This window comes from Felis catus, chromosome A1, assembly GCF_018350175.1.
Source record: "Felis catus isolate Fca126 chromosome A1, F.catus_Fca126_mat1.0, whole genome shotgun sequence".
NCBI lineage: Eukaryota > Metazoa > Chordata > Mammalia > Carnivora > Felidae > Felis > Felis catus.
The window spans coordinates 191,370-206,233 of NC_058368.1; the positions used below are offsets into that span (position 1 = coordinate 191,370).

At 46.8% G+C, this 14,864-nt stretch overlaps 1 protein-coding gene across 1 annotated transcript in view; it reads left to right on the forward strand.

Moving 5' to 3' along the window:
• Positions 1-404: 404 nt before the first annotated feature.
• The window catches only part of LOC102899369 (SCO-spondin), a 133,552-nt gene continuing 119,092 nt past the window's right edge, over positions 405-14,864 (forward strand). The window contains exons 1-7 of the mRNA XM_045037028.1: positions 405-3,560; positions 10,651-10,719; positions 11,582-11,724; positions 12,625-12,686; positions 12,789-12,846; positions 14,086-14,294; positions 14,723-14,797. Coding sequence (XP_044892963.1) covers positions 14,120-14,294; positions 14,723-14,797 — 250 coding nt within the window. The 5' untranslated portion in view covers positions 405-3,560; positions 10,651-10,719; positions 11,582-11,724; ... (1 more) ...; positions 12,789-12,846; positions 14,086-14,119. The remainder of the gene's footprint in view (positions 3,561-10,650; positions 10,720-11,581; positions 11,725-12,624; positions 12,687-12,788; positions 12,847-14,085; positions 14,295-14,722; positions 14,798-14,864) is intronic.

A 14,864-nucleotide genomic window follows, 5' to 3' on the forward strand; every position in this document is an offset into this window, starting at 1 on the left:
GCGGGACCCCTAGGCCCCTCTCTGCTTTCTCCAGCCTCCCCTTGGTGACCCGGGAAACTGGGTCACCAAGTTGTCCTTTGGCCTTTTCCTGCCTATTTTCTGAAGGTGAGGGTGTGGGGACAGCAAAACGGAGAAGGTCTTTGAAAGCGTTGAGAACATCTCCCCTCCCTCCCCCCCGCAACCCACTTCTATGTGGTCAGTTCTGTTTCCCGGCAGGTTTATGCGGGTTGAGATCCTTGAATTAAGACTGGTTGTTTGCTTCCCCAGCTCCTCTTAGCCTGACCCAGAAAACAGAATCTCAGGAAATACAGAGATACAGAAGCATCCACTTCCATTAGGTCTTTCTCACAGCACGGGTGCACAGGTGTCACCCCCCCCCCCCCCCGCAACCTCCTGCGACCTCTCTCGGGCCCCGCTAGAGCGCACGGGCGAAGAACACCCCCAACCCAGGGTCCTCGAGGCAAGAGTGGCAGCTCGATCTCGGCGACCGTGTCCACTCACAACTGCAGCACCACCCCGGCTCGGAGCCCAGTGTATGTGTCAGGGAGACCCGACGGGGGAGGCCAGGCGAGAACGAATGGCCATCTACCGAACGCGGGCACTTGGAAGGTTGGCCCCGGGCTTCCAAGCAAGAGGAAGCGTCCGCGGGATTGTGCGGTGTCACCCGACGTGCCCCGCGCTCAGACCAAGCGAGGCGCGGGCGCCGGACTCAGTCCCGCCGCACAGCCGCAGGCGACCCGCCGCGCTGGCTGCTACCGGTCCCGGAGCCTGCGGGCGCTACCAGGGCGAGCTCCGGACGCCTTGGCCGAGGGGCGCGCCCTGCTGGCTGTCGCGCGATTCCATTGGGTCGCAAGGTCGGAGGCGGGGCCTCCGCTGCCAGCCGCGCCTCCAGCATGCTGGATACTGGCTACTGGCTCGGGGCTCAGTCCTCGGACACGACGTAGCTAGCCCGCGGCGTCTGAGCCGCAGCTGGGACGTGGCGCGGAGCGGAGCGTCCGGGAGCAGCTGGAGGCGGGCTGCCGGGAGGAGGTGGCCCTTGCCGGCGAGTTCAGCGTGAGCGGGCGAGAGCGGACCGCCAGACGGTGCGCTTCGGCTCCTAGTCCTGGACTGTCTGGAGGTCTGCCCTCCCGCTGTCTCCCGGCCTCGGGGTAAGTTGTTCTCTCTCCAGCACGGCTCTGTCACTCTCTCCCCTGTCTCTGTCTTCGCCCTCCGCCTGCAGGGCCCCAGAAAGCGAATCCACTAACTGCCTGGCTGGACCGCGCCCATCCCAGCCCTGGCTCCCCTGACCGCGTCTCGCTCCGGAACCGCGCACAGTCGTGGCTTCCGTGACCTCGTCCCGCTCCAGAACCGCGTACGGCCCTGGCTCTCATGACCAGGTCCCGCTCCGGAGCCGCGCACACCCCCTGATTCTCGTGACCTCGTCCGGCTCCGGAACCGCGCACACCGCTGCCTCCCGAGACCTCGTCCCACTCCGGAACCGCGCACACCCCTGCCTCCCATGACCGCATCCCGCTCCGGAACCGCGCACACTCCGGGGTCCCGTGACCTCGTCCCACTGCGGGGCTGGGCAGCAGCAGAAGACGGCGCAGCAAGGGAAGGCAGGCGCAGGCTCAAGCTGGAAGCTGATCACCAGGGCCTCTCTGGGAAGGAAACGGCTGGGGGAAGAGGAGCGCAGAGGCCCCGCTGAGGCGGGTGTGGTCGCCGCGCTCTGATAGACGCTGTGGCCTCGGGTGCTTCACGTGGCCCCTCTGGCGTTGGTTTCTCGGGTGAAATGCGGCCCTTGCCGACTAAAGTGGCGTGAGGAACTGGTGTAGGTTAAAAGAACGCCTAGCACATCTTGAGCGCTCACTTTGTAGGCGTCTTTGTCACTAGTTATAAACACTCTCAACATTACAGGGGGGAGGTGCAAGCCGTGCGTAGGGAACGGTAATGCAGCATCGTAGGCATTTGGTAGGTGTTACTTATCACCGTCTGATTATGAGTAGCTGAGGAGGATAGTAATACAGTCGCCACTAATAACGATCTAACAGTAACAAGGTATCTGTAATATTTTGTTACATAAGTAATGTTATACGTTATAATTCATATACAGTGTATATTGTTATATGTATCATATATCATGCTTGTTAAATACATACTACGTTATAGTTATTGTTTGCAATACAATACAATTGGGTGTATAGGGTAGATGCAGAGAGGTCTGAATGCCACCCTCATTGTACCGCTTCCTGGGGCGGGGTGGGGGTGGGGGGGAACTTTTGCCAAGTCACTCAACCATGTGGTGGTGCCTCAGCTTTCTTACCTACGCAGTGGGGACATCAATAATAGTACCCACTTGGGGAAGACCTGGCGATGACTCAATGCCATTGGCACAGAGAAGGCGCGTGGTCACTACCATTAGCAGGGCACCATGCTTTCCGGAAAAGTCTGCATTCGCCTCTCACAGGCCACGTGCTTTGTGTCCCTACAAGCCACTCTGTGCCCCAGGACTTTGATCTGGTTCCTCTTTTCCTTCTCCCTCCCCTGGTCTGCTTGGTGTGCCTCCCAACCAGGACATCCAGGCCTGCTTAGCCACATGGAAGACTGAGCCTGTGCACTCCACCCAGGCTGGCAGTCGGCCAGGGAATGTGAGGAAAAACCACCACAAAGATGTGCTTCCAAGTAAGTCAGGGGCTTTCAGGAGTAGATGGGGCTCTGCACCCACCCCTCACGGCAGCACAGTCCAGTCCACCCCAGTTTGCTCCCAGAGCACTCCCTCCCAGGTCCTTGCCAATCCTTGCAGTGGCTGCCTTTCTTTCTTTTGTTCTTTTAAGTTTATTTATTTATTTATTTATTTTGAGAGAGACAGTGTGAGCAGGGGAGGGGCAGAGAGAGAGAGAGAGGGAGAGAGAGAAAATCCCAAGCAGGCTCCATGCTGCCACCTGTGGGAGCCCCACTCCAGGCTCCACTGGAATTCACCAACTCTGAGACCATGACCTGAGCTGAAACCAAGAGCGGGAGGCATAATGAACTGAATCACCCAGGCACCCCCGTGGCTGCCTTTCTCCTGAGCAGCTCATGAGTGTACCTAGGTGGGCCTCTGCTGCGTGTGCAGCATCCCTGCTGGCTTTCATCCAGGAGGCTGTCAGGGGCTTGGTGCCTTTTCTCATCTCTCCCACTGACAGATGATCAGGCACCAGTGGTCCTGTCCCTGCTCCAGGAGGAGGGACACGGCCACTGCATCAATGGCAACTTCATCCAAGTCAGGCTGGTAGTCAGGGACAGGGTGGACATGGTGGGGGTGACAACAGAATCTGGGTGGTGAACTTAGCCTTTATCAGGGAGCAGACGGAAGCCAGGCCTATATTACCACACAGGGACCCCTGCCTCACACCTTGCTAGACTTCTGGCACCTGGTCTGGGAGTTTGGGTTCAAGGTTAGCTTTGGGGGGGGCGGGGGGAGCTAACATTCTGAGTCCTCCCTTGGCCTTGCTTTTCCTGTCCCCAAATCATTCCTCTCTCCCCTTATCTTTTGTGTCTCCGTGATCCTGAAGGCATGTCGAGAAATGGAGAATGGGCAGGTAGGTGTTCTCAGCTCTCTAGAATGCATTTCCTTGTGCAGGGAGAAAGCAAGAGAAATCTTGCTAGCACCTCCCTAATGCTACTACTGAAAGGCCCAGTTCTTGGAGTGACTCCACTATTGCTCTTTAATTTTTTTGTTGCTGTCTTTCATCTTATTCATGGTGCTTATCCCTGCAGTGAACCCCTCTACTGCTGGGCTTCCCACCCCAAATCTGCACCATAGACCATCAGGTCCTATACTCTGGCTTCCCTGGTACAGCTCTGATGTCTTTTTGCCTCTCCTTCCTTCACTCTGCTCTAGCCAGTTTGGCCTTTGCTGTTCCTCAGATGTGTCAGGGATGGCTCTGCCTCAGAGCCTGTGCCTTGGCTGTTCCCTCTGCCTGGAACATTCAAGGCTACTTCCTCCATGAGACCTTCCTGGATCTTACATCACTTAAAACTCCCAGAACTCCCACTCTCCTTCCCTGTCCTATTTTCCTTTTTGCCTCACAGTTCTTCCCACTTCTAGCATACAAGGTAATCTACACATTGTTTATTCTCCATCTTCCTGATAAGAAGGAAAGTCCAGGAGGGCAGGGATCTCTATTTTGCCTGTTAGCATAAATTAGTTCCTCAGTAAACATATATCAGCATCGAAGGCACATGATTCTGCATTCTGGCCTGCATGGACAGGGTTGTGGGGTGGGTAAGTACTGCCCCGGGCGAATGGCTGATCATGGAGTATGTACAATCTGTAGTGATGTCCATTTTTCATTCCTGACTTTGTAATTTGTGGTCGGCGTCTGTCACTCCTTAAGTCAGTCTGGCTAGAGTAAAGATGGGCAAACTTTAGCTGTTGTAGTAGGTCTGTCTTGCAGCCTTTTTCTTTTTTTTCTTGTAAATAAAATGTGTTAGAATATAGCCACACTCATATGTTTATATATCATGTATACCTGCTTTCATACTACAATGGCAGATTTCAGTAGTTTCAAGATGGGTAGATTGAATGGCTCACAAAGTGTAAAGTAGTTATTTATTATCTGGGCCTTTATAGGAAATGTTAGCCATCTCTGGGCTAGAGGTTTATCAGCTGTATTAATTTTTTTTCAAAGAAGCAGCTTTGGGCTTTACTCATTTTCTTTATTTTTTTTTCATTTCCTATTTCATGAATATCTTCTCTTCTTCATTTTTCCTTCCTAAAGGTTATTTAGGTTTAATTTGCTCTTATTTTCCTAATTTCTTAAACTTACATCATTGATTTGAAATTTTTCTTTTATGTACAAGCATTTAGTGTTATTCACTTTTCTTTAAGCTTTAGCTACATCTCACAAACATGATAAGTTGTGTCTTCTCCAATTAGTTCAAAATATTTTCTAATTTCCCTTGTGGTTTCTTCTTTGCCTCGTGGTATTTTACCACAGTTGTTCTTAGTTTCCAAATATTTGAGGATTTTCCCATATATCTTCCTGTTATTTTTAGTTAATTCCACTGTGGTCAAGGAACAACTTTATATGATTTCAATCTTGCTAAATGTACTGAAACTTGTTTTACGGCTATGAATATGGTCTATGTTGGTAAATACTCTGGCACTCAGAAAGAATGTGTGTTCTGCTTTTGTTGGGCGGAATGATCTATAAATATCAAGTCAGTCAAATTTACTGTGTCTTTGTTGACATTTTAATATTTTTGTATCTTTATTGTATTTTATAGATCTTAACTGATTACTTTTCTCTAAATGTTCTATCAATCGCTGAGAGAGGAATGAAGTCTCCAGCTGTTCTATAATTGACAATTAGTATAATGTTATTTAAGTCTTATGTTTTGTATGGCCTTTTCGGAGGCGGTCTACTTGCCTTATTATTTGCTGAAATAATATTGAAATTTTCTAATTTTAAAATTATCTGGTTTGTCTTTTCAGTTCTGTCAGTTTCTGCTTCAGTTATTTTAAAAATCTGTAATTGAGTACATATACAGTTAGGATTATGTCTTCCTGATGAATCAATCCCTTTTCCAATATGTAAGGTCTCTTTTTATCTCTGGCAATATTCCTTTTTCTGAAGTGTACTTTGATATTAATACAGCCATTTAAATTACTCAGGTGTGCATATCTTTTTCCATTCTTTTACTTTTTTAAAAAATCTATGTTCATCCTTATTTTTTTTTTGAGTTTATTTATTTATTTTGAGAGAGAGAGAGAGAGAGAGAGAGAGAGAGAGAGTGTGTGTGTGTGTGTGTGTGTGTGTGTGTGTGTGTGTGTGTGTATGGGGGAGGGGCAGAAAGAGAGAGAAAGAGAATCCCAAGCAGGCCCTGAGTTCTCAGCGCAGAGCCCCACTGTGGACTTGATCTCACTGAACGTGAGATCATGACCTGAGCCAATATCAAGAGTCAGATGCTTAATAGACTGAGCCACCCAGGCACCCCCATCATTATTTTTAAAGTGTCATGTAGGTGGCATATTGTAGGGACTTACTTTAGTATTCAGTCTGACAATTTCTGCCTTTAATTGGAGTATTTAGTTGTTAATATAATTATCAGTAATGTTGAATTTAAACCTACCATCTTTCTGTTTTCTATTTGTTCCATCTGTTCTTTGTCCCTTCATTCTTCTTCTCTGTCTTCTTTCAGACTGAGAATTTTTATGAATTCATTTCATAGTCATTATTGACTTATTAGCTATACCTCTTTGTATTATGTACTTAGTGGTGGCTTTGGAGTTTACAAGTTAGGTCTAATTTATCACAGCAAATAATATTATACCATTTCATTTAAAATATAAGAACTTTAGCATATTTCAGTTTTCCCATTCCATGCTTCATGTTATTGTCGCCATAGATTTTAATTCTAAATATGAAATACTCTACCATACACTGCTATTATTTTTGCTTTAGATTATCTTTTACTTAATTTTTTAATTTTTTATTTTAACTCCAGTGTAGTTAGCATACAGTGTTAGTTACAGTGTACAACATAGTGATTCAAAAATTCTATACATTACTCAGTGGTCATCAAGATAAGCATACTCTTAATCCCTTTTACCCGTTTTACCCATTCCCCCTTCCCCACCTCCCCTCTGGTAATCATCAGTTTGTTCTCTATATTTGAGACTGTTTTATGGTTTCTCTCTTTTTTTTCTTCATTCATTTGTTTTGTTTCTTAAGTTCCACATGTGACTGAAATCATATGGTATTTGTCTTTCTCTGACTTACTTTGCTTAGCACTGTACCCTCTAGATCCATCCATGTTGTTGCAAATAGCAAAATTTCATTCTTTTCTATAGCTGAATATCTTCTTTATCTATTCATCTATTGATGGACACTTGGGCTGCTTCCATAACTTGGCTATTGTAAATAATTCTGTAATAAACACAGGGGTGCATATATCATTTTGAATTAATGTTTTCATATTCTTTCATATTCTCAAATACCAAGTACTGCGATTACTGGATCATAGGGTATCATGTCATCTGCTAATAGTGAAAGTTTTACTTCTTTCTTACCAATTTGGGTGCCTTTTATTTCCTTTTCTTTCTGATTGCTGTGGCAAAATTAAAACCTTCTGTACAGCAAAGGAAACAACAACAAAACTAAAGGGCAACCTACACTGAATGGGAGAAGATATTTGCAAATGGCATATCCAATAAAGAGTTAGTATCCAAAATATATAGAGAACTGATGCAAGTCAACAGCCAAAAAACAAATAATCCAATTAAAAAATGGACAGAAGGCATAAACAGACATTTCTTTTTCTTTTCTTTAAATTTTAATTTAAATTCTAGTTAGTTAACATATAGTGTAATATTGGTTTCAGGAGTTAATTTAGTGATTCATCACTTACATATAACACACAGTGCTCATCATAACAAGTACCCTCCTTAATACCCATCACCCATTTAGCCCATCCCCCCACCCACCTCCCTCCATCAATCCTGAGTTTGTTTTCTATAGTTAAGAATCTCTTATGGTTTGCTTCCCTCTCTCTTTTTCCCCCCTTCCCCTATGTTCATCTGTTTTGTTTCTTAAATTCCACACATGAGTGAAATCATAAGATATTTGTCTTTGTCTGACTTATTTCACTTAGCATAATACACTGTAGCTCCATCCATATCATTGCAAATGGCAAGATTTCATTCTTTTTGATAGCCAAATAATATTCCATTGTATGCATATACCCCATCTTCTTTATCCATTCATCAGTCGATGGACATTTGGGCTCTCTCCATAGTTTGGTTACTGTTGATAATGCTGCTATAAATATCGGGGTGCATGTACCCCCTTGAATATGTATTTTTGTATCCTTTGGGTAAATACCTACTGGCGCAATTGCTGGGTCATAGGGTAGTTCTATTTTTAACTTTTTGAGGAACCTCCATCCTGTTCTCCAGAGTGGCTGCACCAGTTTGTGTCCCTACCAACAGTACAAGAGGGTTCCTCTTTCTCCACATCCTCGCCAACATCTGTTGTTTCCCATGTTGTTAGTTTTAGCCATTCTGACAGGTGTGAGGTGGCATCTCATCGTGGTTTTGATTTGTATTTCCCTGATGATGAGTAATGTTGAGCATCTTTTCATGTGTCTGTTAGCCATCTGGATGTCTTCTTTGGAAAAATGTCTATTCATTCCCTCTGCCCATTTTTTAGCTGGATTATTTGTTTTTTGGGTGCTGAGTTTGATAAGTTCTTTGTAGATTTTGGATACTAACCCTTTATCAGATATGTCATTTGCAAATAACTTCTCCCATTCCATAGGCTGCCTTTTAGTTTTGTTGAGTGTTTCCTTTGCTGTGCAGAAGCTTTTTATCTTGATGAAACACTAATACTCCATTTTTGCTTTAGTTTCCCTTACTTCCAGTGATTTGTCTGGTAAGAAGTTGCTCCCGCTGAGGTCAAAGAAATTGCTGCCTGTATTCTCCTCTATGGTTTTGATGGTTTCATGTCTCACATTTAGGTCTTTTGTCCACTTTGAATTTATTTTTGTGGGTCCAGTTTCATTCTTCTGCATGTTGCCATCCCATTTTCCCAACACCATTTGTTGAAGAGACTGTCATTTTTCCATTGGATATTCTTTCCTGCTTTGTTGAAGATTAGTTGACCATATAGTTATGGGCCCATTTTTGGGTTTTCTATTCTGTTCCATTGATCTCTGTGTCTGTTTTGTGCCAGTACCATATTGCCTTGATTACTATAGTTTTGTAATATAGCTTGAAGTCCAGAATCATGGTGCCTCCAGCTTTGCATTTCTGTTTCAGTATTGCTTTGGCTATTTGGGATCTTGTGTGGCTCCATACAAATTTTAGGATTGTTTGTTCTAGCTCTGTGAAAAAATGCTGTTGGTATTTTGATAGGGATTGCATTAAATATGTAGATTTCCTTGGGTATAGACATTTTAACAATGTTTGTTGTTCCAATCTGTGAGCATGGAGTGTTTTTCCAGTTCTTTGTGTCCTGTTTCATTTCTTTCATAAGACTTGTATAGTTTTCAGAGTACAGATCTTTTACCTCTTTGGTTAGGCTTATTTCTAGGTATCTTGTGGGTCTTGGCACAATTATAAATGGAATCAGTTCTTTGATTTCTTTTTCTGCTGCTTCATTATTGGTGTATAGAAATGCAATAGTTTTCTGTACATTGATTTTATATCCTGTGATTTTGCTGAAATAAGTTCTGGCAATATTTTTGGTGGAGGCTTTCAGGCTTTCTACATGGAGTATCATGTCATCTGCAAATAGTGAAGGCTTGACTTCTTCCTTGCCAGTTTGGCTGACTTTTGTTTCTTTTTGTTATCTGATGTTCATTTTATCCCCAGTCATTTTTTTTCTTTTTTCCACTTTAAATAGTTTCTATTGCTATGTCGTCATGGTCTTTTTTTAATTGTTTCTTCTATGTCTAATCTACTATTAGACAGTGAATTTTTTATTTTATGTATTTTATTTTTCCTCTCTAGAAGTTCCATTTAGGTCTTCTTTATACCTTTTGTTTCACTTTCATCATGTTCATGTTTGCCTTTTCATCTTCAAGTATAATTAAAATGTTTTTAAAAATTGTTTAAAGGTCTATTCTTTCCTCATCCCTACCGGATCTTGTCTTCACTGATTTTTCTCCTGGTTAGGGATTTTGTTGTTTGCTAGTGTGTCTAGTAAATTTTTTTTGGATGCTTGACATTTTTAATTTTACACAGGTCACTGTTGGATTTTATTGTCTTCCTTTAAAGAGTGTTGGACTTTTTCTGGAGGGTAGTTAAGTTACTTTTTGATGTTTGATCATTTTAAGGTTTGTTTTTAAGCTTTTGTAGGGCAGGTCTAGAGTGGCCTTTATTCTGGAACTAATTTCACTCTACTCCTAAAGTGTGGTCTTTTTTGATTCCCTACTGAATGCCCTTATAGTCAGTCAGGTCTCTCCACTCAGGCTGGAAGGAATGTAAATTATTTCTGTCCCATTATGAACATTGCAGGGAATGTTCATCTTATAGGTCCCTAGTTATTCTCCTTTCTTGGGAAGTTATTCTTGCCTAGTTTCATGACATATTTGCTCAGATTATTACTCAGCTAAAAATAGTCAAGGGGACCATATGCAGACTTCTGGAGGTTTGTTTGTTTACTTTTGTTTGCATATCTCTGTTCTTTCCAGGACTCTGCCCTTCAAATTCTAGCTGCCTTCTCCTCCCTTAGCCGTAATCTCTGGCTCCTCAACTCGGTGGGATCTCTGGACTCCCCATGTCCTGCAGCCTGGTGACTGCCTCTAGGGAGTAAGCTGGAGTAGTCATAAGATTTAACCCATGTGTTTCCCTTTGTTCAGTGATCACAATCCTGCAATGCCTGTGGTCCAATGTCTGAAAATAGCGGCTCATAAAAAACATATCCAGTTTTTTTAGTTGCTTACAGTATGAGAATATTCTGGCCTGTCTTCCTCCTGCATAGTCAGAAGCTCAAGTCACCACTATGTCTGTGTGTGTTTAATCTGACAAGGCTCTGCCAGCTGGCCTGCACTATAGCTGCAGCTGTCTGTGCTTCCAGCAGCAATGCCTGAGGTGTCCTGTGAGAGTGTGGACGTATTGAGCTAGAACTCTAAAGCAGACTGCCCCTCTTTATTCCTTGCCCTTTCTCCCTTACCTTTTTGAAGAAAAAGTGTGAGCATTACTGGGACCAAGAACAGGAACCACTACAGATTGGACTATTCTGCATCGTGCTGGTAAGCTGGAGCAGAGGTGGGAACAGTGTTTTATGGAGTCTTGAATGTTAGGGAGGTTTCACAGAAGATTCTCAGGATGGAAGGCTTTTGGGCTGAGCCTGAAAGGATGAACAGTTTTCCCACAGCCCCCTCACACTTATTAGTATGCAAATAGTCATAACTCAATACATGCATTCATTTTGCATTTTACCTATGATCATGATTATCTCTGTTATACAAATGTGCCTTGTTAAGTTCTTAAAATCCTTATTTCCCTTAACATTTCAAAAGTCAGGAAAATCTGTCACCTCAAGTCATACATACAGTTGGTACATGAGAAGTGCAATAAAACTCTTGTAGAACAAAAGAAATCTCTTTTTTTCACTATAAATGAGCTTGCTGGGGTGTTTAATCATATTTCTTCTTTCCCTCCTCCATCAAATGTTTCCTTCAGGAAAGCCATGGGGGATGTTTGAGCTGAATGCATTTTAAAAACAATGTTGTTTGACTTTGATTTTTAATCAGAAATGCTTGGTTTTCTGTAAATGTCTTTTGGCACCTGTAGTCTTTGTTCTCCCTTCTCTTCCCACCTGCCCCACATCCTCAGACAAGGGAGACCTGGCTGAACACAGACATCATACTCAGGGCACTTTAGGTCACCTTTCAGAAGGTACTGAAAAGGGAGGAGGAGGCTCCCATATGGGGAGAGCTGTTTTCTGTCTCCATTTTCTCATCTGTAAAATGGGCATTAGCAATAGTACTTATCTTCTCAGTTATTATCTGTTGGATTTAAATGAAAGATGTTTAGAATTGAGCCTGACATGTAGTAGGTACTCATAAATGTTTTTTTTTAATTATTTGTCCCTCTTCTCCTGTGTTTCAGGAATGCCGATCTGTGTACCAGCTGTAATATATGTCCTGGCCAGACAGAGGAGTCACTAGCAATCCTGAACATGTGCTCACCATGGCGGAGGAAGCCCATCACCTCCAGGGATATGGCCCCAGGCCCGTCTGTGTCCACTGCAGGTTTAAGAAATGGGTTTTATGGGAGTGTGGTGAGACAGAGGTGACTGGGACTGGGGGAGGGAGGCAGGGAGGCCAGTGCAGAACTTGGAGCCAGTCTTGCAGATTGAGTGCCTCTTTTTTTTTTTTTAATACATTTATTGTCAAATTGGTTTCCATACAACACCCAGTGCTCATCCCAACAGATGCCCCCCCAATGCCCATCACCCACTTTCCCCTCCCTCCCACCCGCCATCAACCCTCAGTTTATTCTCAGTTTTTAAGAGTCTCTTATGGTTTGGCTCCCTCCCTCTCTAACTTCCCCCCCCTTCCCCTCCCCCATGGTCTTCTGTTAAGTTTCTCAGGATCCACATAAGAGTGAAAACATATGGTATCTGTCTTTCTCTGTATGACTTATTTCACAGAGAGCATAACACTCTCCAGTTCCATCCATGTTGCTACAAAAGGCCATATTTCATTCTTTCTCATTACCAAGTAGGATTTCATTGTATATATAAACCACAACTTCTTTATCCATTTGTCAGGTGATGGACATTTAGGTTCTTTCCATAATTTGGTTATTGTTGAAAGTGCTGCTATAAACATTGAGGTACTAGTGCCCCTATGCATCAGCACTGAGTGCCTCTTGAGAAACCTGAGGCTACACTGCTCACACCACATCAACTGAAATTTAGCATTTATTGGGCACCGACTGCCTCCTGGGGAGTAAGCACACAGTTGACGCTCAACAAATGTAAACAATTAAAAAGTGTTTTCTTTTAAATTGTAATTGGGGGATTCTGAGAATCAAAATGTGCTGCAGGGGATCCCCAGTTAGGGCCCTCACTGAAAACCCCAAATGCCTTACACAAGAGGGGTTGTGGGCAGGTCCTGACCCAGCTTACTCTTATTCTTGCTTGTCAGTGCAGGTTGTGGGTGAACAGGTGTCCCGTGCACTGTGGATTAAACAGGTGCTCTTGACCCAGGTATGAATAGGGCATGTTTGCTTGGGTGCAGTGCAGGCCCCATGGCCACCAGGTCCTGCTCATGTGTCCTCTTTCTCTCCACATGATCCCACCTAACTGCAGCCCCTTCAGCGTGGTCCTGGAGATGAGAAAGCAGCGGCCTGTAGCTGTGCAGACAAAGGTGAGAGCCTTAGTCTCCTCAATTCAAGGACACATGCCTCTTCCTCTTGTCTTCCCTTTTTGATAATTCGTCTTCCCCCACGAGGAGGAATACAGGAATAGGAACCTGGTGGTTCAGATGTTCTTCTCAGGACTCCACACCTCCAGCCCCCTTTACCACAACTTCAAGGAGGTACCAAGGCCTCCTGCCTACTGTCTTCCAGTCCACCATCAAACACCCTCAGAGCCTAGGACCAGAGCAGAGGTCTGTGGACACCATCACTGCAGCATCTAGCCCCTGGACTCCCTCTGGGAGCAGGGACTGACTATGATATCTACCTTTGTTCTCCTCCTTGTGACCTTATCAGACTCCGCCTCAGCTTACCCCCAGAGTCCATGGTGACTTCCATCAGGGGTCTGGCAACTTTCCTCCACGCCTCGCAGCCCTCCCCTCCTGTCCTTCCCCAGAATTGTACCCCACTCTATGATGACGCCCTTTCCTTCCGGATCCTTCCCACCACACGCCATTAGCCTGGTGAGGTCCTCAGGCACCCAGCCCTATCTCCTCATTCTTCCCTTTCCAATTTCTCATGCCCAAGGTAACCCTTTCCTCGCCCTTTCAACACCGGCCCCTTCCTTGCTGTTCAATTTACCAAACATTCACTGGCTAGCTCTTTACCTGCACTCTGGGAACCTGCCCCAAGACGACACTTTGATCCCAGAGATCTCATTGCCTCTGCTTCTAAGGCTCGCCTCAATGTTAGCCGTTTCCTTGCTTCCCCGGTCAGTAACTTAGCAAATATTTCTTGATGCAGCCCACTTGTCAGGCGTCGTGTCTGGTGCTGGGGGCACAGACCCAACCTTCCTTTGCAGCAGAGATGTCACCCCTCCTCTTTAAGACTAGCTCTCCATCTTGAGGCCGTCCCTCCCTCCCCTTTACATGCCACTTCCTCATTCCTTTATTCAAACATCTGCACGACAGGACCACCCCGCAATACCAATACGCTGCGCCCTCCACCCGCCAGGCCGGCCCCTTCCCTCCGTCCACCAAACTAGCGGGGCCCTCCGGACGCACAGCGAGACGCCCCTCACCCGGAGGCCCCTCCCTCTCGCCTCGGAAACCCGCCCGCTCCCCCTCTCCCAACCCGCCAGCAGCCTCGGGCGGGAAGGAAGCGGGCGGTTTGCGCGCCGCGAGCGCTCCCCACCCCCTCCTTCCTCGGGCTCGGCGTCTTCACTTCCTCCCCGTCCGCCCCGCCCGCAGGAGCATCTCGGCGCCCGGGTCCCCGGCTCCCGCTATGGCCGACACGGACACGTACGCGGTGGTGCAGAAGCGCAGGGCGCCCCCGGGGCCCGAGGCGGGGGCGCCGGGGCGCGGCGCGGAGGAGGCGCCGCTCTACAGCCAGGTGCTGCCGCGCGCCCGGCGGCCGCAGGCGCGCGCAGAGGAGGCGCAGGGGGCGCCGCCCGGGCGCGGTGAGTCCGGGCCGCCGGGGTGTGGGCTGGGAGGGCCGGCGCCCGCCAGCTCCTGCGCCAGACGGCGTGTGGCCGGTGTGGAGGGCCCCGCGGCCTCGAGGACCCCCGCCCCTAAGGCCGGCCTGGTCACGGCCAAGGCTGACGTCGGTGCCTCTCCGGCCGCGCCTCTGGGACTGTTGCCCGTCCCGGCTCGGCCGGAAGTGCCCCAGGCCTAGCCGTGGCCCTAAGTCTGTGTCCGTTTCTCTGGCGACACCAGCTCGTCCGGACGGAGGTGGCCTTTGGCCCCGCCCCTACCGCGCCGGCCCCCAGGCCCCCACCCCCAACCCCTGGGAGCTTGGAGGATGAGGCTCTGCCCCTGGTGGGTTCCAGAGCTCCACGGGGCTGCCTGAATCGATCCGTGGGGGTGGGGGGTGGTTTTCTGCCCACAGTTCTGGCTGACCAAAGCCCCGCTGGGCCTGACGCCTACGAGGACGTGGTGGATGGAGCTCAGACCAGTGGGCTAGGTAAGTCAAAGCCTGGGTTGCTGGGATACCGCAGCTTGGACTGAAAACCAGGTGTTGGGGGTTTAGC